Source organism: Symphalangus syndactylus, chromosome 13 (genome assembly GCF_028878055.3).
Source record: "Symphalangus syndactylus isolate Jambi chromosome 13, NHGRI_mSymSyn1-v2.1_pri, whole genome shotgun sequence".
Taxonomy (NCBI): Eukaryota; Metazoa; Chordata; class Mammalia; order Primates; family Hylobatidae; genus Symphalangus; species Symphalangus syndactylus.
The window spans coordinates 94,115,366-94,143,286 of record NC_072435.2 but is presented as its reverse complement, the minus strand read 5'-3'; the positions used below and the strand labels follow the sequence as shown (position 1 = coordinate 94,143,286).

The following is a 27,921-nucleotide window of genomic DNA, read 5'->3' as shown; positions in this document are numbered from 1 at the left end:
ATCAAGGACTCGGGCCAAGAAGACATTAAGTTAAGGGGCCCATGCCTGCTGCATTCACTGTACTTACCACACTAATTTGCAACTCTTAGTCTCTGCTGGTCCTTTTTACTCTCCTGGGCTTATCCCTCATCCCACTGATCTCCAGACTGCCCTGGACTCAGTCTTGGGGCCCCCTGTCTTTTCTGTCTACACCCACTTCACTGCTGATTTCATCTACTCCTCTGATTTTAAATACCATCAATTCACTGATGACTCTCAGATTTCTACCTCCAGGTGGTGCTTTCCCATGAACTCCAGAGCCTTGCATCCCGCCTACTCAGCATCCCCACCTGGAGGTCTAACAGGCGCCTACTCAGCATCCCCACCTGGAGGTCTAACAGGCCTCTCAAACTTACCGTGTCCGCAGAGCTGCTTTCATTGTCTTCTTCATCTCAGCTGAAGGCAACTTTCTTCTTCCAGTTGCTCAGGCTAAAATCTTGCATCATTCTTTTCTTGTCTCTCTCACAACCTTTATCCAATCCATCAGCAAATCCTATTAACTCTTATCTTCAAAATGTGTCCAGAATCCAACTTGTCACAAGCTCTGCTGCTGCCACGCTAGTCTGGCCCACCTTCATTTTGTCCGGATGATTACAAAAGCTTCTTACTGGTTCCCCTTTCAGTTGATTCCCACTGCCTGGGTGATTCGTTAAAGCTTAAATCAGACCACTCCACTGCTCAAAACTCCTGCACTGGCTCCCAGAGTCAAAAGTGAAGTCCTTACTGTGGCCTAAGAGGCAGCCTCCGGAGCTACCCTAATTCCTCTCTGCCTCTCCTGTTAGACTCCTCACACTCACCCTTCTCCAGCCACGTGGGCCGTCTGGCTGCTCCCAGAATACACCAAGCCATCCCACTGGAGTCTGCACCTACTGTACCCTTCAGAATGGTTTCCCGACAGATGCATAGCTCACTTCCTCACATCTTTCAGGTCTGTACAAGTGTCAGCTTCTGAAAGAGCCAGTCCATCTAAAACTGTAACCCCTTCCCCTCCACTTGTACATACCACCGAATTCACTATAGACTTTACTTATTTACTTTTTCTGCCTCTCCCTGGCCCTTAACTGCAGTAGAGCAACAATTTTGTTTTGCTCACTCCTGTATTTCCAATACCTACAACAATGCCAGGCACATGGTACATCTCAATATTTATTAAACAAATGCATGAACAAACTAAGTGAATAAATAAATGAATTCTCTTTTTTACAGGATCTTCTTCATGCCAGCCACACCGGGCAGGAACCATCAGAGAGACACACTGAGGAGGCACTCAGAAAATTTTGACAGAATTGAATTTACATATAGCTGATAAAGCCTAGATAGAAAGGTTGATGGATTTAGCTTGAATCTTTCACTTTAGTGGTCTAATCAACAGATAAATGACAAGCAAAGAATGAAACAATCCAAAAATGTTTTTCAAAACAATTCTGTGAATTTTATTTTTACAAAAATTTTTTAAATTCCTATTTTAAAATGTATACCAAGGCAAAAAAATCATATAAGCTATATCATAAATACAAGAGTTTCAAAACATACAAGAGACATATAATGTAAAAAAAAATTATATATATGAAGTCCAATGTAATTTATAATACAAAAAAATACAGCAAGGGAAAATGCTTTAAAAATGCTCATCTGCAAACTACAAAACAAAATCCTCCTCTTGACCAACTGCATGAACTGCCATGAAATTTGCAGCTCCGTTATATTAGGTATCTCTTCTTTCCTCATATCACCTTGTCTTTCTTCCCATTTTTCTTTTAAGACAGGGTCTTGCTATGTCACCCAGGCTGGACTCAAACTCCAGGGCTCAACGAATCCTCCTGTCTTAGCTTCCCGAGGGGCTGGGATTACAGGCACGTGCCACCGCACCTGGCTCTTAATTTCTTTTTAAGACAAGGGCCATTCAAGGCTTTTTAAAAACTGATGTGTGTTGTTATACTTTAACAGTCAGTGGCTTTTAATTCCGAAAGGTAATACTTTATACTCTGCCTACATGAGATGAGCCCCTAAACAGTGTGTACAAATAAAATTATGATTTGGGTATTCTAAGGAGACATACCATTTACAGAAATTTCTTTTGATAAAATTAAGGTTTCACTTTTCACATTTGCTTAAATCACAGTAAGCCTGTAAACTAGCTCCTCGACCCACCATTTAAAAACAAAAAACCTCCTTAACAATGCAAAAGATTGTATTCACTGTATTTATGGTTCCATCAAAGGCTAAATAGCTTATCTAAAATACATCTGAGTGATCTATTCCCTTACCCTCTCCCCGACCTACCCCACAGTTATACTAATATGCACCAACAATAAAAACAAGTTATCTACTATTAACACTAGTAATCATTTGATTTAGTTCCAGTTACAGAAACAAAAAAAAATTTGAATTTTGATTATATTTTCTGGGAACCATGTCTACTATTAATTTATCTCCATTGCCCTTAATAATATATTTCAGAGAAAATGTTTCTTTAGAGTTACACTTCAACTAAAGTTCCTGATCAGGAGGTCAAAAATAGCTAGTTATTGAGTTTTTTCCCCTGTCAAAAGCTATTTTTCCTGATTAACCTTGGAGATAAAAGAAGAGAAAGGAAAGAAGGAAGGAAAGGAGGGGGAGAGAGAGAAGGGAAAGGAAAATAGGTTGGTTGGAAGGTTAATCTTCTAGAGTTACAGTGACTCGTCTGGAACTACACAGAAAACCAGAGAATTCTCTTGAAATTCACTAAAAGAATGGCATTCACAATGCCATTCATCTAAAAGTAAATGGAATTACTTTTATTTCACATTTCTTAGAAAAATCTTATTAAGGCTTATGATTAAAATTGGCCCCACCTCAATGACTAACGTTTAGCAGTGAAGAAACTGCTTTTTAAAGAAGAAAAAAGTGAGGATTAGGAAAGATCAGGTTCATTCAAGAAGTCTGATATGTAAGAAACCAGAGGGAGCAGGAATAGTGTCCAACTCAGATACTGACAACTAGAGTCCAGATATGGCACAGGGCTGCCAGCAGCTAGACCTGTGAGAAAAGGGTAGACCAATAAAATCTACTCTTTCCAACATACAAGTTTTACTTCACAAAAAGAACTGCTGAAGGCCAGGCCAGTGGCTCACATCTGCAATCCCAACACTTTGGGAGGCTGAGGCAGGAGGATTACTTGAGGCCAAGAGTTCAAGACCAGGCTAGACAACATAGTGAGACCCTGTCTCTACAAGAAAATTTAAAAATTAGCTGGGTGTGGTGGCTCATGCCTGTAGTCTCAGCTACTTGGGAGGCTGAGGCAGGAGGACTGCTTGAACCCAGGAGTTTGAGGCTGCAATGAGGTATGATTATGCCACTGTACTCCATCCTGGGTGATAGTGCAAGACCCTGTCTCCATTAAAAGAGAAGGGGCCTGGCCAGGCACGGTGGCTCACGCCTGTAATCTCAGCACTTTGGGAGGCCAAGGCAGGTAGATCATGAGGTCAAGAGATCGAGACCATCCTGGCCAACATAGTGAAACCCCATCTCTACTAAAAATACAAAAATTAGCTTGGCGTGTGTGCACGCCTGTAGTCCCAGCTACTCGGGAGTCTGAGGCAGGAGAACTGCTTGAACCCAGGAGGCAGCGGTTGTGGTGAGCCGAGATCACGCCACTGCACTCCAGCCTGGCAACAGAGCAAGACTCCGTCTCAAAAAACAAAAAGGCGGGGTGGGGGGGGGGGGGCCTGCTAAATCCAAGACTCACTTATTGAGTCAATTAAAGGAAATGCTGCAGACTATGCACACAGACACAGTATTTTTAAAGCAAATTTAAAGAGTGCAAAAAAACTCTAAGATTGTATTTAGGAGAACAAAACCCCCTTGGGGTAAGTGTGGTTCAAAAAGCAGGCCACTGCTACCCTGAGGCACAGCCTGCATAACAGTAATAAATACAGACAGTATTAAAATACCAATTTCCTCCAAATTCTTCTCATTAATTATGTCAACCATTTTGAATGCATCAAGACAGAATTTTACCAACAGTACAACAAGGTATGTATTCACATTTTCATTTGCATCCTAAGGACAAACTGTTAATGATGATCAAGAAAAACAAGATTAAAGGTATGTTCATTTGGGAAAAAGCTACATTAATATTATTCATCCAACCACAAACACTTTTGTAATGAATGCAATACTGCAAAACAATTCAGAGCTTTATAAAAAGTTGATGTCAGAGTTTCATTAGAATTTTTTTCCAATTCAAAAATTTAAAAAGTTCAACTACATTAATGCTTAACTATTTTATTCTAAAGTCTGTAAAATATATAAAATACCAAGATTATCCACAGTCACATATGTTTTGAAGTCAGGGGACACATGTATTTTCTTAAGATTGGTTCCATTCGTGTAGAAGGTCTGTGAGGATTCCCCAGTGACAACGTTCCACCACTGTTCAGAGAAAAATAAAATTCTCATTAGATTGGTAATTACACTGTGTGACAATTTATAGTGCCAGCAGATCCTGTGCCCTATCTCCTCCCCCCAACCGAACTCAAGCAAACAGGAGGAAAATGTCTCTGATTTAATGCTGAATATACTATTCAACCTGGTCAGCCTTTTCCTGATGAACACTGGTGATGGCCTCACTGCTCTGCCTACACCTAACTCCAACTGTGAGTTGTGCTGGAGAAACATGCAGCCTGCTTGAGAGCTGCAGACAGGAAGCTACAGAGTCCATTACGGCAGTGGCCGGACTCAACTCTCTTGTCTGCATGTCCTTCTCAGGAAAATGGGCAGAAGATTGCCCCTCTCTTCACTCAAATGCCCCTTTGCAGACACAGACTAGTATTCTGACAGAGACTCAAACTATTCATAATATGGGCTGCAGGAAGCAATGTTCTCTCTACTGAATCTTCCCTTTTCCCAGGTGTGATGCAAGAGCCCTTGACCAAGTTTCTTTATAAAATAATCTATATTATTTATTTACTAAACAAATACTGAACATCTCAAACGTACCAAGGGCTCTAGCCAAGTCCTTCCTTTCCTTCCCAATCACTGAATTTGCTTATAATATTTATATTCATTTAACAAATGGGAATCATAAAGTTTGCCCATCAATCTCACAGCTAAAATGGGCGCAAGAGACAATACACGTAAACTTATTCTGAAAAGGCCTCAAGCTCACCATGATCTTGAGTATTATGAACACGATAATAGTGTCACCCACCTTTGTACCTATGGCAGTACCTAGCATTCTGTCTTTCCCATGTGAGTGGGTCAACTAAGCATGTTCACCATTAGTAATACTAACTGCTAAAAGTATACTCAATGGACTTTGGTAAACCTCACTGAACCAGCATGCACTAACTTGGGATTTTCCAGAACTCACAAGTTTGCTTTGTAAAATAACAATGTAATCAAGCACATTCCACCAACCTGAGATTCATTTGTTTTCAGTCACTAAGGCTCTTAGAGATCACTTAGTTCAACTACCCAAAAAATGTACAGCACCAAGAACAAACCCTAACTATGGACTGTGGGTGATAATGATGTGTCAATGTGGATCCATCAATTGTCACAAACGCACATCTCTGGTGGGGGGATGCTCATAATGGGAGAGGCTATGTGTTTGTGGGGGAAAGGGGTATATGGGAAATCTCTGAAATGAGTTAGGTATTATCATTACATCAATTTACAGTAAGAAAATCAAGGCACAGAAGTTAAACAATCTTGTGCAAGGTCACAAAGCTAATGAGTGGCAGAGGCAGGCTTTGAACTCAGGCAGCCTATCTCAAGGCTAAAGCCCACTCTCCTGACCATTACACTCTGCTGCCACCAAGTCATGGCACACCACCATTTATCACCATGTATTCCATACTTCAGATCAGCTTTCCCTTCATGCACATGAATTAATGTGAATTTCTTGTCATTCAGTGTGTACTCTGTGGCATAATGCAGGTAAACAGCTAAATTATTTTTTCACTTATAAATAGGAATAATTTGAAAGTTAAGAACTTTCTAAACTTCTGGATACCTACTTTATCTTACTGGCACTCAATTTATACAGCTTGGATTCTAAAGTAAACAGGCTCAAAAGGCCTATTTTCTTGGACACTACAGCAGCTGTTCCTTTTTACTTTTAATTTGCTCTGTGCTTTTGGATAGTCTCATTAACATGCTGGGTAGATGCAGGCTGGGCTATATCATAATCAGTTGAATAAGCTAGTAATGAAACCAGAAGGCAAAGGCAGCCTGATTGTCATTTAAATATACAAACTAAATACGTAGGCTAGAAGTTCTTTCACCCTTAAGACATAACATCTATAGTATGTAAACCTATTCTGCTGCTTTATTTCAAGGTTCCCCAAGAACTCTGCAAATATGGTCACTGATCTTTGTAACATCTTATAAGCCAGACTCTCAATTATGTGATGGCGTTCTGTGGAGGCCAGAGAATCAAATGATGTGGTCTCTAGAAACTTGGTGTCAAAGCTGAGCAGTTAAATTTGTCAGCAGCTAATATAGCCGAAGACTCCCCAGCTTCCAACACAGACAGCAATGACTCTCCTCTAAGCATCATCCCCAGAGCAGACTGAGTTCCAGTTTATCTTTACACTAAAGGAGAACAATTGGTGGTTATTTCTCAGGATCTCCTAATAACTGAATAAAGATGTAGGTTAATGCAACATTTTGTAAACAGAATTGTGTTTTCAATGAAACCTTGTAAAGGGATAACATACATCCTTTCTTTTCTAAAAAAAATTTTTACTGATATATAATAGTTGTATGTATTTTGGGGGTACATGTGATACAATGTGTAATGATCAAATTAGGATAACTGGGATATCCATCACCTCAAACATTTATCTTTTCTTTGTGTTGGGAACATTATAATTCTTCTAGCTATTTTGAAATATACAATAAATTGTTAACTATAATTTCCCTACTGTACTATCAAATACTAGAAATTACTCCTTTTGTTTATCTGTATTTTTGTACCCCTTAGTACATCCTTTCATAAAGCTAAAAACTGTCCTCTAATTTATCTTTTTTATAAGTTAGATTCTTATGGTGGTAAAATTGCAGCCGTGTGGGTCTCATGTAACCAAAACACCAGTCATTCAAATATTTCCAAACACTTATCCTGCCTTAGACAATTAATGAGAATCATCTCCTACACTTGAATGTTTTCAGTAAGAAATAACAGTATCATAAGATCTTATTAGGAATCAATTTTAAATGAAAAAGCTTCCAGAATGTCCAAGTGATCAGCCCAATATAGAGGAGTCCGCAGTCCCTGGGCCATGGACCGGTACTGGTCTGCGGCCTTTTAGGAACCCATCGGCAGAGCAGGAGGTGAGTGGCTGGTGAGTGAACATTACCACCTGAGCTTCTCTTCCTGACAGATCAGTGGTGGCATTAGTTTCTCACAGGAGCAGGAGCCCTACTGTGAACTGCACATGCAAGGGATCTAGCCTGTGCAGTCCTTACGAGAATCTAATGCTGATGATCTGAGGTGGAACAGTTTAATCCTGAAACCATCCCCCGCCGCCCACTTCCTACCGCCACCCCATCTGTGGAAAAATTGTCTTCCAAGGAAACCAGTCCCTAGTGCCAAAAAGGTTGGGGACCACTGATATAGAGTATCATCTTCTACCACTTTTACAAGTAAACTGCTATTCAAAAGACTCACTTCAAGCATTCCCCTCCAGGTGAAGCCTTTGCTAACTCTCTGAGGTTGGTCTGGTCACTCCTCTCCTTTGTGCTTCCACCTCCCTCATGAAAGCATGTCCCAGACCCCTTCTAAACTTTAGGTACTTTATTGGTTTACCACCTGCTTCCCCCATAGACTGTAAGCTGCTGAAAGGCAGGAACCAAGCCATAAACATTGTGCCACACAGCAGTAGCTTAGCACACACTGGACATTCAGCACAGTCTTTTTGAGTGGATAGATAAAAGATGCATCAAAAAAACACCAAAAATATGACCCTGAAGCACCACAACACATTCAAATCATGGCCTCAATCACTAGTAAGTTTTAAAAAGCCAATTAGCTAGAGAAAACAGAGGCAGAGACCTGGGTTTGAGTCCTGGCTTTTCTATTTACTAATTATGTAACTTTATTTTTGGTTTTTTTGTTTGTTTTTGAGATAGTCTCACTCTGTTGCCCAGGCTGGAGTACAGTGGTGTGATCTTAGCTCACCGCAACCTCCGCTCCCCCCGGAGTTCAAGTGAGTCTCACCTCTCAGCCTCCCAAGTAGCTGGGACTACAGGTGCCCGCCACAAAACCCAGCTAATTTTTGGATTTTTAGCAGAGATGGGGTTTTGCCATGTTGGCCAGGCTGGTCTTCAACTTCTGACCTCAAGTGATCTGCCCACCTTGGCCTCCCAAAGTGCTGGGATTACAGGTGTGAGTCACCACAGCTGGCACTAATTATGTAACTTTAGGAAAGTTATAACCTCCATAGAAAATCATTTTCCTCATCTGTAAACCAAGAATGAAATTTAAGCCTCAAAAAGCTGGCTAGTAAGATGAGGGGAGTGAAGCGTTTTGTAAACTATAAAGCAATATAATGCTGCTATTATTATTACTGAAGAAATTTCAAAAATATGTTTTCTTAAAGATTTTCAACCAACATAGTTAATTGTGAATGACATGGAAAACAGAACTAAGTTAAACACCCAACTTGCTAGTCATTCTAATGCCCCAAGTTTAGCATGAGGCAGTATGACAGCTCTGGACTGAGGGCATCCCTGCCACTGTCACCAAAGCTTCCCCAAGATCTGAGGAAAGTAGTCTTGTGGATCTCAGTTTCATCACTATAAAATGGGGATAAAAGTAACTGCCTTTTTTTTTTCTTTTTTTCCTTTTTAATTATTTTTTAAATTTATTTATTTTATTTTTTGAGACAGAGTTTTGCTTTTGTTGCCTAGGCTGGAGTGCAATGGTGTGATCTCGGCTCACTGTAACCTTCGCCTCCTGGGTTCAAGCGATTCTCCTGCTTCAGCCTCCCAAGTAGCTGGGATTATAGGCGTGCGCCACCACGCCCGGCTATTTTTTGTATTTTTAGTAGAGATAGGGTTTCACCACGTTGGCCAGGCTGGTCTCAAACTCCTGACTTCAGGTGATCTGCCCGCCTCGGCCTCCCAAAGTGCTAGGATTACAGGCGTGAGCCACCGTGCCTGGCTTTTAATTATTTTGTAAAGTTTTTTCTGGTTCTTTTTTGTTTTCAATATTTTTTTCTGTTCTTTTTTTTGGTTACTAAACTCATTTTACCGCCAGATTTTTTTTTTTTTTTTTTTTTTTTTTTTTTTTGAGAAAGGGTTTTGCTCTGTCACCCAGGATGGAATGCAGTGGTGCAATCATGGCTCAAAGCAGCCTTGACCTCACAGACTCGAGCAATCCTCCCACCTTTGCCTCCGGAGTAGCAGCCTTTTTACTCTGCTGGGTTGTAAAAGGCCCAACTGAGAAACAGGAAGTGAAAATAGCTTGGAAAGTATAATATAGGCTATTATTTTCTTTCACAGTTCTTGGGGAGCTCTTACCTTAATATATCCTCCAGCAGAGATAAGCATTTTGCCATCTGGAGAAAAGCAAAGGTCAGTCACCCAGCCTCCATGGGTAGCAGCTCCTTCTTCTGAAAGCGGAGCACACAAATGAAGAAGCTCACCGTTTGAGACATTCCATATCTATGTAAACATGATACACAATTCATTAACAGAGTTATCCAGAAGCTTCTCTGGTTTTAAAACATATATATGTCCATATATATGTATTCTAAAATTATTTTACTAGACTATTATAAACAACCCTATGACAGATGCTAATATTGCCATTTATTTCCAGTGGCATTTAATATATAAGCAGTGCTCTAATTTTTCAAATAAAGGTACACCATAATAAGAAAAAGAAACAGAGGCATAAATGGTAAAAGAAAATAATCATTTGCAAATCTCTCCCTAGAAAATCCAAGAGAACCAAATGGAAAAACTCTTTAGAAAGAGTTCAGTAAGATAGTACATATACATACAAAAATCAGTAACTGTCCTATATTCTGAATAATCAGGGAGAAAAAAATTTTTTAATGTACCAACAAAAATTTTTAAAATAACACAATTTTAAGGGAGACAACCTTTTCCTGCAGTGGCTGAAAAATGAAACACCACCTCATAACTGGTAAAGGAGCACTTTCATCCAAAGATGCGAACTCAGAGCAAAATGAACATTTCCAAAGCAGCCCTGCCACTTCGGCTGACACACATTTATGTGACTGGTAGAGAGAAGGTTGGTTACTTAGTCCTCAAGCAGAAGAATCTTAATTTCCCTGGAAAGCCCATCTGATAACACCTCTATTCCTGCAAACTGTATACTCTCCTAGTCTTCTGTACTATATACCTGTTCCTGGAGTTTTAAATCCTCCTTTGTAATGAAAGGGGGAAAACCCCACCTTCCTCATATATACTGGTTACTAAAGTAGTCATCCCAATGCCCAAACTTTTCCAATCAGCTCCCCAATTCGTCTGACACAACTAAATCAACTGACTCCTTTTCCATAATTTCTAATCTTTCAGCATGCAGTACTTTCCATATGGTACTATATTTCCACAGACACAAAGAGAACAACATTCTAAGCCTCCTAAAAAGATTGTTTTCTAAAAGTCAAAATTATATATCTAAAAAAAATAGATTGTTTTCTAAATAAAATTGGCATGGTTTGTATGTGTATCTTAAGCACTGCAGAGTAATAAAAACTGGCCTATCATGCAGACTCTGACTCAATTAGGAGCCCTTCGCTGCCCCCCAGTGACGGAAATGTGAACCTCTGCACTGTTTAACAGGCAGGCAGTCCACAGGGGACTGCAACAAACCACACTGGAAATGGCTATCAAATGGGTATAGTGCTAAAGAGATCTTTTCTTTCAGCACAGAAAACAGCAAAATTTGCAATTCATTTATAATCCAGACCATAATTTACAAAATTATTTTCCTCAAATTCTGCTATCAAAAACAACCTTTGGTTCAAGTCCAAGAATTAAGATGAATCATTCTCAAGCTAATGGCAGAGAATGAACTACAAATGACTAGAGCACTTGCATCCTCACATATACAGGGAATGCTTCACTCTAACTCTGAAATGAATCCGCTTCTGCAGTGGAGTGCAGCTGTGAATACAATGTGCACAAGAAACAAAAAGAATGCCTCATCTAACCACAACTTCAGGACTATGCTTCCCTGGCCGGTGAACAAAGGTCCCCACTGTGAAGAGTGCTAGCCCAAGCTACAAGAAGAGCAGTGCTCTCATGTCAGCAAACAGCCTACCCTGATTTCTCCATTGTCATCTCCCGTTGCCAGCAGGGTACTGTCCACAGAGAAGGCAGAGCAGCGCACACAGCCGTTGTGGCCCCTCAATTCATGAAGTGGCAAAAGGAGATCAAAACTCCAGATCTGGAAGGCAATTAGGATTGTTTAGCAATGCTACATACACTCAAAATAAGCATCGGCCTTGATTACTATTCAGCCATAAATTCAATCACATGGACATTCTAGTAACTGGCAATTCATAAACTTTCATGAGATGCCCAAGTTCCAGCATGCAACCTTGTTAATCTTTCTGAGTTTCCCTTTATTTACTCAAGTTAAATTCAGCTCCAGGATCAATGTCACTCCTTCCTTACTTTAGACCTAGAAAGAAGAACACTGAATCAGCTAAGAGCAGTCTGTGGAGTGAAGCAGACCTGAATATGAGTCCTAGCTCCACTGTTCACTAGATTCTTGTGACTAGGATAACTCATATAAGCTTCTATAGCTTCAGACACTGCATCTGTAAAATGAGGACAATTGTACCTATGATGTGAAGGTTAAATGAGATTATAGAGAGCGAAATTACTAGCATGTGACAAGTAATCTTTAAAGGTTAGTCACTCTACTAGCCTACTTCTTGGCAGCCAAATGCTGGGTTTTTTTTTCCTTTCAATATTGTCTCATGGTTTTGTCAACATCATTTAGCAACCACATACTGAGAACTACCAAGTTCCAAGCACTGTGAGCTAAGAACTAGTGGTACACTAAGATAAACTAGCTACAGTCACTATCCTTGAAAAGTTTATAGTTTAATCATGAAGACAGGCTCACGAGCAGTTAGTGAACAGTTGTATGAAGTAAATGTTCTAACAAATGAATAAAATGTAATAGAAACACTGGAGGTAGAGCAGCTAACCTTGCTTTAGGGTCAGGAAACGCTTCAAAAGAGCTGCCATCAAATCTAGGTCTAGAAGGATGAGTCATAATGCTTCAAGGTAAAAGAGTAGAACGTTTATCAAACCAAAGTTAGCATCATGCACAAAAAGATGAAGTTGGAAAATAGGCTGGCACAGAGGAAACAATACAGCAGAAAAAGATGCTGATGAGCTAAGTAGTTGGCCTATAAACCGTTAGGTAACAGGTGTTTCAACAAGGGACACAGGCAGTGGTATGGAAGATAAAGTGGAAGAGGTGCAGACCAGAGGCAGGATGCCGGGACAGTCCACCAGTGGAGGAGGAGGAAAGCATGCTCTTCAGGGTGGTGACAAGGAGGAGAAGATAACTCTAAGATGCACTAAAGAGTCATCAACAGAGCACAAAAGACAGGATACAGCCCTGACAATTCCAAGGTTTATAGTTTGGAAAGATTGGTAGAAGGAGAAAAAAGGAGAGAAGGGAGTACTTGAGGTCCCCCACCAAGCAGCATCATTCACCAGAATGTGATTTTAGACACATGTCAATTATATTACATTAATTATATTAAAATTGTATTGTCAGTGTATAATTAAATGTAAATCCCTTTCAATGATTTTTATTGCCTACAATATGCAGTAGAGGTTGCATTTGATTAGTTATAGACAAAAAGTAATCCATAAGGGAGAAATCAGAAGTCCTCAATGTATTTCATTTCATTCATTTGATACCAACTAAATGCCAATGGGCATCCTCCAAAAGATCACAAAATATGAGACAGACATGTAGAGAGCAACTGTTATGTCCTGTTGCATATATTATTTGAACTCATTATACATAACCACTACCAAAGTTTTATGCATGGTTTCAATTGATTGACCTACCTTTGCAGTCTTGTCAGCAGAGGTAGATGAAAACTTGGTAGCATCATGAGAAATGTCACAAGAAAGTACTGTACCCTGGTGACAGACAAAGTCTTTTTCTTTATTTCCAGTAACAATATTCCATACCTTAAAAAAAAAAAAAAAAAAACACTTGGAGGTTGACACTTTTAAGAACATTTTATATTAAAAAGCATAATCAGCTACAAGACAGGTCTATAAAACAAGAGTTTTAATACACTGGCTGTTCTGACCCCTTTACTTTAAATGTGACTAACAGTATAAATGCTCATTAAAACACAGCAGATGTAGGTGACTGCAATGAACAGAAAACAAGCATGAGAAAAATAAAAAAATTTTAATTAAGTAATTAGCCTCACAGTGGCTTTTGGCTGTCTCAATATAATCACTGCAATATGAGAATACTTTTTAAAAAAAACAAATTTATACTTTAAATTACCTTCACTGTTCCATCAAATGACCAAGAAAGCAGTCTTGAATTTTTCAAGAGTCTAAAGTCTTTCACTGTTTCCTGATGGGCTCGTAGAAAGATAAATTTGTCCAAATGCCAATTCCATACCTGAATATCAAAGAAATAAGTCTGTTATAATCCTCCCCCAATGCTATCTCATTGGAGGAGTGGAGAGACTGTACATTCTCTTGTCTAAAGTCTTTTACTCACATGGCATTTCAGTAAAACACAGAAGAATAATAGAGAAGACTGTGGTGTCCACATTTTACAGACAGAGAGAAGCTGGGGTTACGTAAATTGACTAGGGGCAAAATAAAATACTTTTCCTCCCAAATAAAATTTGTTTTCTTTAGTTGCTTGGAGAACAGTTAATTATACCAGAAGATAGAAAAAAAAAAAATATGCCAGTGAGCTCACCATCTGATTAAATTTTCCTGAGAAAATTATCCTAATCACATAGTCACAGATTTCTGAACCTACAAGCTGGGGAAGTCTACAGATCCTGGCCCCACTGAAGCTGGCCTGGGAAGGTCAGTTGATCAAAGCAGCTTCAAAACAGAACATGGAGTTTCCAAGCTTCAAATACCTCAGCTATCCTCCAACACAATCCTCAAAATGACGGAAGTAAGAAGGCATTGTTTTTCACGTGGAGCTTCAGGAGGAGCTCCTCAGACATAAGGAAAGGGGTGGAGGGGGGAGAAAGAACATGAGTAACTAGCACAAAATATGTATACAAACGTATCTGAGACACAGAGGTACACAGAAGTTTATTTTTATGCTATGTCTATGTAAAGGACATCTCTTAATTACTAAATCAAAGCAACTGTATTTAGAGCTTTATTAATACTTGACTTCAAATTAACTTATTTAACAAATGTCTATTTAGTACCTATATGCAAGACAAATAGGAATCAAACAAGGATCTAGCATAAAGAAACTTAAGAGTTTAGCAAAGAAAATGAGAAATACAACAACAAACCCAAAAAGTCCTACGATAGAAGATACAATGATAGAGATAAAAGTTCTGTGAAACTCAAAAAAAGTAATTCCTTACAGAAAATCTGGTGGAGACAGCACATTCAAAGTAGGCTTGAGGAATGGGTTGAAAGTGTGATGCACAAACTGAGAAGGGTTCTTCAAAGGGAATAAATGTTGGAGTTAAAGTACAGGAGCAGGGAAACGTGAAAAGGGACCTGCTCATGATTCCATCTGACTAGAGCATAGGAGACGCAGAAGAAACACAAGAGAAAAAAGGTTGGGAAGGTATCCAAAGAAACAGCCCCATGGGCCTGATGAAGCTAAAATTCTGAGGTATGGGAAAACAGGCCAGCTCCAAAAGAACAAAAAGATAAAGAAAAAGCCGCCACCACTACAGGTATGCACATGAGTAACATTCTGAGTCTAGCTTTTTATTGGCCAATGTTAAACAGCAGAAATATCTTTAATCAGACCTAGGCAAAATCTTAAAATAAATGACATCTCTTATTCCCCTTTTTTTTACTTCTTTTTCCACCACATTTAGCAGTCACCCTCCCCACCAAGCCCTGGCTTTCAGATCTCTCATCTTCTGCCTCAGAATGATCATTCACAGAAGCAGGCTATCAGGAGCACGGGGTCTTGTATGCAAGCAAGAGAACTTTAGAAGATGAACTGGAAGTGAGAGTAATTCTAAAGAGAATGAATTAGTAATTTTCATATTCTAAGAACCCAATGAGATATGCTGGGGGAAGGGGAAGAAATGGAGGCATTTCTGGCTTCCCAAATCATACCAGAGAAGAAGGGCACCCCATGTGACTAAGCATAAAAGACCTTAGTCCATTTCTACCAGGAAACTCCTGGCTCTCTCCTCCTGCTTTCTGGGCTTTACTGGACTGGAGGATCAATGGCTATGCTGAACAGCTCCTCCTAGCTTACAGACACTGCCTAATCTAGCTTTGCCTGATTCAATGTTCATTTCTAACTTAGTATCTTACTTCTGCCCTCTGCATCAAGAACTCAGACAGCCTTCCTGAGCAGATATAACAAAGAATTTGACAACCTCTGAGGGCAGATTAAGAATAGCCTTTGCAGCTTTTGTTACAGAAGGTTTCTGACTAGGCAATGATGATGAGTGATTTTTTGTTATTGTTGTTGCACGGAAACATACTGTGATAACTGAATAGCCTTAATATCACTAAACTTCCACCACCATTAGTCAAATGTAAAAGTTGAGTTTGGGGATGTCTCTATCATTGACTATTTTTGCAATGTATATATACTTGTAGAATTTTTTCAACTATATGAATAAAATTTAAATTGTAGAAATGTTAAGGAAACTTTTTTTTTCTTTTTTTTTTTGAGACAGAGTCTTGCTCTGTTGCCCAGGCTGGAGTATAGTGGCGGGATCTCAGCTCACTGCAAGCTTTGCCTCCCGGGTTCATGCCATTCTCCTGCCTCAGCCTCCCGAGTAGCTGGGACTACAGGTGCCCGCCACCACGCCTGGCTAATTTTTTTGTATTTTTTAGTAGAGACGGGTTTCACTGTGCTAGCCAGGATGGTCTCGATCTCCTGACCTCGTGATCCGCCCGCCTCGGCCTCCCAAAGTGCTGGGATTACAGGCGTGAGCCACCATGCCTGACCGGAAACTTTTCATACCAGCAAGAACTAACATAGTCTTATATACTGGCTCATGTAAGCATGGGTAATACTTGTCCTTTATTTACCTCAAGGTAAAGGATCAAAAACTACCAAAGTAGACCTCAATTTTCACAATCTTAAGGGCTATAATCAGGTGAGTTGATTCTTCAAACTTTGGCAATAACTTCAGCTCAGCAAAGATCTACAGAACCCTTACTGGATTCCAGGCTTTGGGGATACAGAGATGATTAAAACAAACCTCCATTTCATCATTTACAAAAACTTTAAAAAATGAAAACAAAACCCAACCAGTCATTTCTTGAAAATATCTATAGAGTTTTGTTACATTTAAAACACTGTAAATGTAAAAAGTATTCTGAGTAGAACAGAAAAAGAGGAAGAAACACAACTACTTAACTCATATTTCTAAATATAATCTAACTCCTTTCCTAAAAATATTTCTAGAAATTATTCTTCCCCCTAGCTGAGAATACCTGAAATCGTCAAGCTGGTCATAAAAACCTTATGAATTTAACTTTTGATAGAAAGACTACATAGCATACGATGTCTCAAAAGAACTTCATCAGATGTAGTTTTTAGTTTTACCCATTCCAAAGACATCTGGAGAGGAAGAAAGGTGACTATTACACTGAGTTTTACAGCTAGAACACCAGTGTCATGGGAGCCTATAACAAATAAGTTTCTGTACTGAAGCCAAATTTCATTCCAATCATCCTGCTTCCTAGGACTCACACAGACATAGCATTAAAAGATCTTTTTCCCAAAACAGTTTTTAACAATACAATTAAATATTCTCACCACAATTAACATATATACTAAATAAAAGAATATAATAACTTCCATTGAACATATGCATTATCTCCTTCACTTCTAAAGCCCTACTAAAATGGCAAGGTCAAAAGAATGAGAAAGGAGATAACAGCAACAAAATGTGGGAGGCTGGAAAGCAAGAGAATGGTAACTGACTCAGCAAAGTCAAGAAAACAGAATCCTTTATAAAGGCATTATAAAAAGTCAAAAGCGGCCAGGCGCGGTGGCTCACGCCTGTAATCCCAGCACTTTGGGAGGCTGAGGCGGGAGGATCACAAGGTCAAGAGATCGAGACCATCCTGGCCAACATGGTGAAACCCCATCTCTACTAAAAAAAATACAAAAAAAAAAAAAAATTATCCGGGCATGGTGGCACGCGCCTGTAGTCCCAGCTACTCAGGAGGCTGAGGCAGGGGAATTGCTTGAACCCAGGAGGCGGAGGCTGCAGTGAGCCAAGATCATGCCACTGCACTCTAGCCTGGCAACAGAGCAAGACTGTCTCAAAAAAAAAAAAAAAAAAAAAGAAAAGAAAAGAAAAAGTCTAAAGCAACAAAATAGGCATTTTGAACTCCCAAAATGCTCAAAAATGGAAGGCACTAAGTATACCCAAAGGAAGAAATGAGGGTGGGGCTAAGAATATAAGTATTAGGAATTAGGAGGCAGAGAATCCTAAGACAGCCACACAGTGTTCACCGGAAAGTGCAATGGAACAACTAGAGAAGAGCAGCAGACACTGAGTGTGAGGGGGCTGGGTACAGTCTGGGAGGACTGGAGCAGTGTGAGCCTTGTGAGCTCTCAAAATTAACCAGAACAACCCTACAATGAGGAGAAACCACAAGGAATTTAATCCAAATGGAGTAGAACAAGGATAAGGGCAACGAAGGAAAGAGAAGGTCGAAATAACTGTGAGGGAAGGAGATGGAGCAAAGAGATCTCCTAAGAACAAGGCCATTATATATTTGAGATGGGGACTTGCTCTGTTGCCCAGGCTGGAGTGCAGTAGCATGATCATAGCTCACTCCAGCTAGGACCTCCTAGGCTCAAGCGATCCTCCAACCTCAGCCTCCTGAGTAGCTGGGATTATAGGCATGCACTACCACACCTGGCTTATTTATTTTGTTTTGTGGAGATGGGGTCTCGCTATGTTGCCCAGGCTGGTCTCTAACTCCTGGCCTCAAGCAATCCTCCCACCTCAGACTCCCAAACTGTTGGGATTAAAAGTGTGAGCCGTTGCACCCGGTAAGGCCATATTTTTAATGCCTCGTGAAAATAAGAGAAGGAGCTGCAGAGCTGTGAAGCTAGAAATGCTGGACTTCCCCACTCCTCCAAGGAGTTTAGGAAACTTGATTTCATATAAAAAAGAAGGCCGGGCACGGTGGCTTACACTTGTAATCCCAGCACTTTGGGAGGCCAAGGTGAGATCACTTGAGATCAGGAGTTCAAGACCAGCCTGGCCAACATGGTGAAACCCTGTCTCTACTAAAAATACAAAAAAATTAGCTGCATGTGGTGGCAGGTGCCTGTAATCCCAGCTACTCAGGAGGCTGAGGCAGGAGAATCACTTGAACCTCGGAGGTGGAGGTTTCAGTGAGCCGAGATTGCACCACTGCACTCCAGCCTAGGCAATAGAGCAAGACTGTCTCAAAAAAAAAAAAAAAGAAAAAGTAAAGAAAATTGCTGTTGAATCCCAAACTTACTATGGGAAAAAAAGGAAGAAAGTAGACAGACAGTGACAGCAAACTAGAAAGAAGAATCTCTGAATTTAAAGGCACCAGCACAACAGAGGGTAGAATTACAATTCTGAGAATGAGGGATCAAGGGAAGGTGTGCATACTAAATGTTGAGATCCAACATCTATTAATACTTCCTGTTCTCTTCCCCACCTTAGCTCTGAGAACCTGCCAGCCAGGTTTATCCTCCAGGCAAAAGACCAGAAAATTCCTCTCTAGGAATCTGAGGAGACCAAGACAAAGGACCCGAAGATACTCACAACAAAGTTTCCTCTTTCAGGAAACTTTAGAGAAGATCTCAGTCAACACACAGAGCTTTCAACCAGTTGTTTAGTACACATCTCTGGTAGCTAATGACCACTGAGAGCTAAGGAGGCCTTCAAAATAGGAGGTCAAAACAACCAAACACAAAAAAGCAACTTGGAGGGAACAGCAACTATGCAGCAAAACAAAAATTTATGGGGAAAAAATTATATATATAAGCCAGGCACAGTGGCTCATGCCTGTAATCCCAGCACATTGGGAGGCCAAGGCGGGTGGATCACCTGAGGTCCAGAGTTCAAGACCAGCCTGACCAACATGAAGAAACCCCATCTCTACTAAATTTACAAAAATTAGCCGGGTGTGGTTGTGCATGCCTGTAATCCCAGATACTCAGGAGGCTGAGGCAAGAGAATCGCTTGAACCCAGGAAGCAGAGGTTACGGCGAGCCAAGGTCGCACCACTGCACTCCAGCCTGGGCAACAAGAGTGAAACTCCGTCTCAAAAAAAAACAAAAAAAATTACGTGTGTGTGTGTGTGTAATTTCTATATATATTATATATATATTTACCTGTGTGTATATCTCCTCAGAGAGATAAAATATTCTATCTACAAAATAAGAATTTAACGCATTAGAAATATACTAGTAGAAATGAAAAACTCAATAAAATGGCTGGAAGGCAAAACTGAGGAAAACTCCCAGAAAATAGAGCACAGTAGGCCAGGTGCGGGGGCTCATGCCTGTAATCCCAGCACTTTGGGAGGCCGAGGCGGGCAGATCACGAGGTCAGGAGTTTGAGACCAGCCTGGCCAGCATGGTGAAATCTCATCTCTACTAAAAAAACACAAAAAATTAGCCTGGTATGGTGGCATATGGCTGTAATCCCAGCTACTCAGGAGGCTGAGCCAGGAGAATTGCTTGAACCCAGGAGGCAGAGGTTACAGTGAGCCAAGATCGCACCACTGCACTCCAGCCTGGGCGACAGAGTGAGACTCCATCTCAAAAAAAAATAAAATAAAGAAAAAAACATAAAGCACAGTACAGAAAGATGAAATGTGGAAAAAGAAAACTAGATTATCAGTCCAGGAGATCTAACATCTGAATAATGGGTGTTACAAAAAGAGAAAGCAAACTGGAATAAAAAAGGAAAGAATCAAAGAAATAATTCAACTTCCATGAATTGAAAATCATAGGTTTCCAAATTGAAAAGGAAGACTGAATGTCCAAAACAATGAATAAAAACTAACACCACAGTGTATCATCAGGAAATTTCAAAATTCTGGGGATAAAAAGAAGATCCTAAAATCTTCCAGAGAGAAAGATTAGGCAGCAAAATGGCTTCAGACTTTTCAACATGAACTGTGGAACTTGGAAGAAAATGGAGCAATGTCTTCAAAGTTTTAGTGTAAAATAATTTCCAACTACACCCAAAGGTCAAATTTTCCTAAAACGCATTCACAGTACCCTTAGTACACAGTGATCATAGTAACAGAAAGGATCTAAACAAAATTTCGTTATAATTGGGATAAATGGATTGATAAATGAGTGTCTGTGAACGTGTGCATGCACATAAGCTGAAGGCAGGACAGGTGGAAGGAGGAAAAAAAGCGACATCGTCCTGTAGGGAATTCGGTAGATAACTTCTCAAATGGGAAAATCAAGAAGAGCACTATAAGCATGCCATACAGAGGCATGAAGGTAATACCAAAAGAAACATCTAACAGCTAAAAGTGGTGCCTCTGGAGAATGAGAAATGGGGGAAAGGGGTCTATTTTTCATAATAAGTCTTGTAATACTATTTGAATTTTAAAATAATGTGCATTGGGACTTTAATAATCAAGTAAATTTTAAAAGAATATAAGTTTAGGCCTCCATATCCACAATTCTTTATTATGTCAAACCATTCTCTTTTCACAGAATTTCATTCCTGTAATAAACATTTTGTTCTTAAAAGGAAAGAATGAAATGATTTCCATTGGATTTTACTACTGTAAAGAAAAATAAAGAGAAATTACATAAATGTGGCAAAAAGTATACTTACTGATACAAATCCAAATACCAAGACAGGCAAGAAAATGCAAACAAACCCTTCATTTTCAAAATAAACAACCTTCCAACAGAGGGTTCTAAGATAAACTGTCTGCCTCACCCACAGAAAAATATGAAACACCCATAGGTTTCATCTAAGCCCATGTGCATAATCTGAATGTATGCCCAAAGTAATGTGTTTAAAATATACACCAGATTTTAGGCATAATCATAGTGTTCCTTTGCTAGAATCAGCATTAAATATGTTAAGAGTTCATCCTCCCTCTCACCTGAATTTCAGAATCATCAGAACTTGAAATAAGAGTCTTCTCATCGGCCGTGAACTCGATGTGCCATACAGTTGTCTTGTGCCGAATCCTGGACTGGAAGATTCTATTGTTTACAAGTTCTAAAATCTTCAAAGCAGAAAAACACAGAAAATTAATATGAAGAAACTAAGCAACACATAGGCATTACGCCCCAAAGATATTAAACTAAAATTAGACTACAGGGTACAGAATTTCCATCTGGTGCTTCCAGCCTAGTTAAAAACAAACGAATGTCACATTTATATATATGCACACTATGTATGCATACATGCAAACATATTGCACCCTAAAATAAAACACTCACTGCAATCATCAGACAGCAGTAGGAACCAGTGGTCCTTCTGAGTACTCAACTACCCACTTCATCAAACAAGTGGCTGTCTGGGCTTGCCTTCCAAAAAAAAAAAAAAAAGACATTTAAGATGGATAAGAGAGAAGAAAGTAAGTCAGTCCTGGATGAGAAGGCAAATTATTCATAAAACAACACAAACAAGGAAAGATAAAAGAAGATGAGGGAGACAGAATATGAGAAGGCTGGCAGGCAGTGCAATGAGAATACTTAAGAGGGCCAAAGACTAATAATACTCCAAATAAAAGTAGTAACAAATCCAAAAGATAATGACTATGTCAAAAAAAAAAAAAAAAAAAAAAAGGCTTTCAAATGAACTCATACCAAAAAAACAAAAAGAGAGGAAATATGTTTCGTTGACCAAATTAAAATGTACTCAAGAAAGCCTAAGGAAAATACAGATGACGCTAAAGCAGGAGACACCAGAAACTCAAACCTAACCCACATGTCTAGAAGAAAAGCCCCTTGAAAACAAAGGGGAATTGTGTGAATGGGAACCTTCCTACATGAGCAGGATGAACGATCTCACAAACCCTATGAGGCAAGGGCAGGATAGCATAGCAGTTGAGCACATAGCCTCAGAGATCTAGGTTTGAATCCTAGCTCTGCCACTTACTGATTTTATGAAAACTGTGGAAATAAGAGTTTAGACATCTTTAAAATGAGCATAACAACACCGAACATCCAGGATGTTATAAGAACTCAGTGAGGGCATCTGGCACAGTAAACAGTTAATAAATGGTAGTTGCTATTATTTGATGATATGAGGCTACACCATATGAAACTGCCACTTTGTAGGTAAATACTGGTAATTTCACATGGTTCATTATGTATTATTTATATTATTTGATGACTTTGAGGGAACTAACGATGTGGATGAAGCACATATGTGTGTTGTGAGTTTATTTTTAAACTATCTAAAAGACTTACTTTAAGATAGATGGTAAAAAGCAAAAGAATGTGGTACTGACTTGGCATCAAGGTAAAGAGAAAAGGGAAACCAAGGACTCTTTAAGAATAAATAATAATACACAACAGTTTGAGAGATGAGCCTGAGATGAAGTCTAAGGTTCACCTGTAAACATACAATTATCCCTTGCTTAAGAAATACATATCCATGATGTACTTTATCCCAGAATAGTACACATCTTAACAAATGATAAATAAATTTTTCACAATAATAAAGAGAAAACAAAGCCTGAAGTCTCAATCCATGACACAAGGGCCATGGCAAATATGTAAGAGTATTGAGATCACTGTGTAGATGCTTCCTTCTTCACTTTGTGTCTAAGCATATAGTCTCTTCTCTGTGGGGCCATATGGACTAGAGAATATTTGTGTAATTCCTTAAGAAAATGAATCCAAAGTAAATAACTGTGGCCAGTGCCATAAGTAATTGGTTAAAAAATAATTCCCAGACACCTGGTGAGAAAAAGTGAGAGAAGGAACCGATGTTTTTGAAAAACCATTATAAAGCTAGAGAAAATGTGCTTTTGTGATGAATTTCACTTGTGATAAATACAACAATATTTTTACCCAAAATGCCTTTTATTATACTACATTTTTGCCTTGCAAAGTGTTTCTATTTTTACCTATTTGGTCTTGTTAGATAAATTAAGGATTTCAGGTGGTGAACTGAGGTTCTTCTGCCACCAAAAGTAGAACAGCAAGGATTGGTGGAACAGGCAAGCACAGGCAGCCCTGCATCTATATTCCCCATGAGCCTTATCAGTACCGAAATGGAAACAACTTATACCCCACATGGCTGGGCTTCTAAGAAGAGGAGAAAAAAATGCTCTTTGCATAGTTAGCGAAATCTTGATAGATAGTATTTTATATATGTGGAGAACAGCCAAACAACTAAGTAGAGAATAAGGGACATAAAAGGACAAAAAGCATGAGAAACAGTAATAAAGGAAATCTGAAAAATATACAGCCAACTGGATAAGATGATTGTTATTTTAACAGAACAATGACTAACAGATCACAGAAAGATTTATTTAGTATAAAAGTGTACAATAGGCTGGATGTGGTGGCTCATGCCTGTAATCCCAACACTCTGGGAGGCCAAGATGGGTAGATCACTTGAGCCCAAGAGTTTAAGGCCAGCCTGGGCAACACTGGTGAAACCTCCATCTCTACAAAAACAGAAAAATTAGCTAGGTATGGTGGTGCATACCTGAAGTCCCAGTTACTCAGGAGGCTGTGGTGGGAGGATTGCTTGAGCCTTGGAGGCAAAGGCTGCAGTTAGCCAAGACTGTGCCACTGCACTCCAGCCTGGGCAATGAGGTGAGATCCTGTCTCAAAAAAAAAAAGTATACAATAGCCAGGCACAGCGGCTCCCATGCCTATAATCTCAACACTTTGGGAGGCTGAGGCAGGACAATCGCTTAAACCCAGGAGTTGGAGACCAGCCTGGGCAACATAAGGGGACCCCATCTCTACAAAAAAAAAAAAATTAGTCAGGCATGGTGACGCACACCTGTAGTCCCAGCTACTCAGGAGGCTTAAGTGGGAAAATCACTTGAGCTTAGAAGGTCAAGGCTGCAGCCAGCTGTGATCGTGTCACTGCACTCAGCATGGGTGACACAGCAAGACCCCATTTCAAAAATAAATAAAAATAGAAGTGCACAATGCCAGACATATAATTAGTTTTAATTAATTCTGTACAGAAAGATTCTGAAGACTAGCACTGAATACCTCAATGGCTCCATTTTCGTCTCCAAATGCAATGTACTGAAGATGTGGACTTAAGCAACAGCAGCTAACTTGAGCTTCAGTCAGATAATCAATCTGACCTGTTTTTCCATTAATGAGCTAATGAAAAATGAGGCAAAATCAGTTATTAGGCTGTAAGAGCAGTTTTTGTTCTTCAGAACAGAGGCTTCAATTGAAAAAAAAACAAAATAAAACACAGAAAATAACCAACAAGAGCTCTCAGGGGAACAACAAAGCCATATCCTAGTCTTCGCAGCTGCATTTAGCACTTCACACTTTCATTTCATTCCACTTTGGTGGTTCAAATACATTTTCATAAAATAAAACGAGCATTCCAAGGTTTAAAAAGCAGCTGCTGTGCCCGCCTCCTGAGACACATCTGTCTGATTTGTAATCCCACAGCTAGCTCCACACCGTTTTCCATTTCTTCACAAAGCCCACTTTTAATAGGGCTATCGTTTGTTAAAATATACTTTTCTGCTACATTTCAAAGCTGTTGGTCAAACAAGACTGAGACAGACATAAAAAGACAAATTAAAATGGGGCTTATATCCTCCAAATCACTCACAAAACAGTGTAAATTAAGATTCCTTCTCTTGGAGCCGGGGCAGTGAGAACAATGGAGAAGAACTCATAAGCATAATTTGCGTAGCTGGATTTACAATGCTTAAACAAAGATTACCTAATTTCATAATCTGTACCAATGCTTAAATCCCATGAATTATGATGCCTTATCACTCATCTAAAACATGTGACCTGGGAAAATATTTCTCAAGCTTAAATCAATTCAGATACCTCTCTCTTAGTGTCATAAACTAAAACTCTTGAATTATTTTTCAACATGAAATAAGCAGTCATCTTTGTTTCTGGTACAAAGATTACAGAGAATCAATCACAGGTAGCTTTTCCTTAACGTTATTTTACCTAGCACATTTTGATCTATTAGATATTCAAAATGAAAACTGAACTACGAAGAGCTGAACATCTTCCTTCTCTCGAAAATTAATTTCAAGAGCTCTTTAAGTAGTAACTAAAAAATGTTTTATTCACTTAAATGAAACTATTTAAGTTTATCTTCTAAACTCTCCCACAACCACTGACATAGAATGATACCTTTATAGACAGATGACTTTTTAAGTCTCACGGTTACAACAGTCATTAAAGAAAGGTTGCACAAATTTAATAAAGGAAATACAAGCATGAGGACACTAAATTTGTCAAGAAAACTGGAGTAGAAATATCCCAAGTGGAAGAATCAGCTTTCTAAAAAACAGTTAATGAGAAATTCACATTGAATTCCATATCCCAATTCACCCCAGAAGTACTGTGCATTAGGAGCTCCTAATCAGCATATTGAGGACAATAGTAAAACCTGTAAAATCAAAGCAAGCCATATTCAGAGGTGACTTACAGCGATTTTGACACCCACAGTAAACAAGAAGTTACCACATACCAAGGCAATTTACTCCCAGTATCTTCTCCTGAATTTGGATTCTACTTTGACCCTGTAACTAGCTCAGAGACTGTAAAGATGAAAAGGACCTTACAAACTGAGACTCAACGAGGTGATACAATTTATTCAACATCACAGAACTAGTTGATAAAGAAGTCTGAACTTACACCTAGGTCTCCTTAGTGAAAAGTCACTATTCTCTCCACTACAACAAGCTGAGCTCTACAGCTTTACAACTTGTTAAGATTTGAGCTGGGCATGGCAGCTCTTGCCTGTAATCCCAGCATTCTGGGAGGCTGAGGCAGGAGGGGTGCTTGAGGCCAGCAGTTCGAGACCAGCCTGGTCAACATAGCGAGATGCCCCCATCTCTACAAAAAAAATTTTTTTGAATTACAACTCATTAAACTCTGTCCTACCCTCTGTCCATCTGTCTCAATCACTTGCTTCCTCTCAGACCTTCCACACGTGCTCTATTACTCTCGTCTTCTCTATTCTGCTCCTCTCTCTCCTCTCTAGCTTGACATCACTATCTCATTTCACTCTCTCACACACATTCATGCTCCCTATCTTTCAATAAGCAAATCAAGAAAAATCAAACGAAAAGATGGCATAAGATTATGTTATCACTGCCAAAACCTTTCCCTAGAAGTTAATAAAGCACTTCTAAAACCCATATGGAAAAAGTTAACTCAAGCTATATTCGGGCTCTTAAAGAGCTAATGAAAGGCCCTAAATATACTATGAGAAAATAGTTCCACCTCTACTAAAAATAAAAAAAATAAATAAATAAAAATAAATAAAAAACCTTAGGACGGGCACGGTGGCTCACATCTATAATCCCAGCTCTTTGGGAGGCCGAGGTGGGTGGATCACTTGAGGTCAGGTGTTCAAGACCAGCCAGGCCAACATGGCAAAAGCCTGTCTCTACTAAAATTACAAAATTTAGCCATGCGTGGTAGCACACACCTGTAGTCCCAGCTACTACTCAGGAGGCTGAGGCATGAGGAATCTCTTGAACACAGGAGGCGGAGGTTGCAGTGAACCAAGATCGTGCCACTGCACTCCAGCCTAGGCAACAGAGAGAGACTGTCTCAAAAGAAAAACAAAAGAAAGAAAATTAGCCCTCACTATGAAAGGGTTTCTGTCCTTCTCAATCCTATGTCTCAGGGAATCCTCAGGGCAAGGGAGAATGTCCCACCAGTTCACATAAAAGCCATGCCACCTCCTGCCCTTCTTATCTGGCTGCTTGCTCTTACCACCTCAGCCACAAGTCACAGTCACATGCTGTCAGCTCCACATGCTGACACCTCCTTCAATGGTCCATACTCTGCTGTTCTGCTTGGGCTGACCAACATATAGATAGCCTCTTGTGTTTTGATCTTCCATGAGGCATCTGCTTTCTCTTGCTGCCACTATCTACAACGCTATCACCACTTCCAGGACATCTCTGTCAATGCAATGACACCTTATTTAGCCACCAGCACAGCGATGCCAACCTGCTCTTGAACTCCAGTGCTCCTTAGGGCATCTGCTCTTAGGGCATCTGTTACCATCACTCCGAGCTCCTGAATACCATTCCTCTGCCAATGGATCTTTGGGACTCCTTCTCCCTTCAGCTAGTTGAGAAATGCCTTCCTCTCACGTGTCCCACTCTTTGTTGGGTGGCAGAAGGAGAACAGACTAAAGTAGTGCTGTTTGGATCCAATACAGTTCTTTCAATTTTACTACACAACTCTTTCCTCCTCAAGGACCAAAATAAGCACTCAATAAATATTTACTGAACAAAGGTGTGTGGAAATGAACAGGTATACTTCAGTATGTAAAGCCCAGCTCCTTTCACCTCAGTTCCAATCAATCAGACTCCTTCCTCACCTAAAGTGACTTCTGTTCTTTCAAAGACCCTGGAATCCTTCCCTTTTAAAAATGCTTCCATATGCTCATCCCTCTTCCACACTCCATCAGACATGTCTGAATCACTCTTGTAGACAACATGAGTTTGTCCTCATGGTATTCTTAGACTCCATGCAAATCAAAG

General features: G+C 39.7%; 2 protein-coding genes across 16 annotated transcripts in view; one reads left to right on the top strand and one right to left on the bottom strand.

The window, feature by feature from the left end:
- Positions 1–2,088, top strand: part of ANKS1B (ankyrin repeat and sterile alpha motif domain containing 1B) — a 1,261,284-nt gene extending 1,259,196 nt beyond the window's left edge. For 7 of the 8 annotated variants that reach the window (XM_055238636.2, XM_055238637.2, XM_055238650.2 and 4 more), the window contains one exon: positions 1,246–2,088. In XM_055238636.2, coding sequence (XP_055094611.1) covers positions 1,246–1,320 — 75 coding nt within the window. In that variant the 3' untranslated portion in view covers positions 1,321–2,088. The remainder of the gene's footprint in view (positions 1–1,245) is intronic. The other variant, XM_055238632.2, reaches the window with a different exon arrangement.
- The window catches only part of APAF1 (apoptotic peptidase activating factor 1), a 94,607-nt gene continuing 68,132 nt past the window's right edge, over positions 1,447–27,921 (bottom strand). For 6 of the 8 annotated variants that reach the window (XM_055238663.2, XM_063614302.1, XM_055238667.2 and 3 more), the window contains 7 exons: positions 24,416–24,532; positions 21,328–21,453; positions 13,559–13,678; positions 13,102–13,227; positions 11,324–11,449; positions 9,550–9,693; positions 1,447–4,452 (listed from right to left, as the gene is read on the bottom strand). In XM_055238663.2, the coding sequence (XP_055094638.1) occupies positions 4,306–4,452; positions 9,550–9,693; positions 11,324–11,449; positions 13,102–13,227; positions 13,559–13,678; positions 21,328–21,453; positions 24,416–24,532 (906 nt within the window). In that variant the 3' untranslated portion in view covers positions 1,447–4,305. The remainder of the gene's footprint in view (positions 4,453–9,549; positions 9,694–11,323; positions 11,450–13,101; positions 13,228–13,558; positions 13,679–21,327; positions 21,454–24,415; positions 24,533–27,921) is intronic. The other 2 variants (XR_008650267.2, XM_055238668.2) reach the window with 2 other exon arrangements.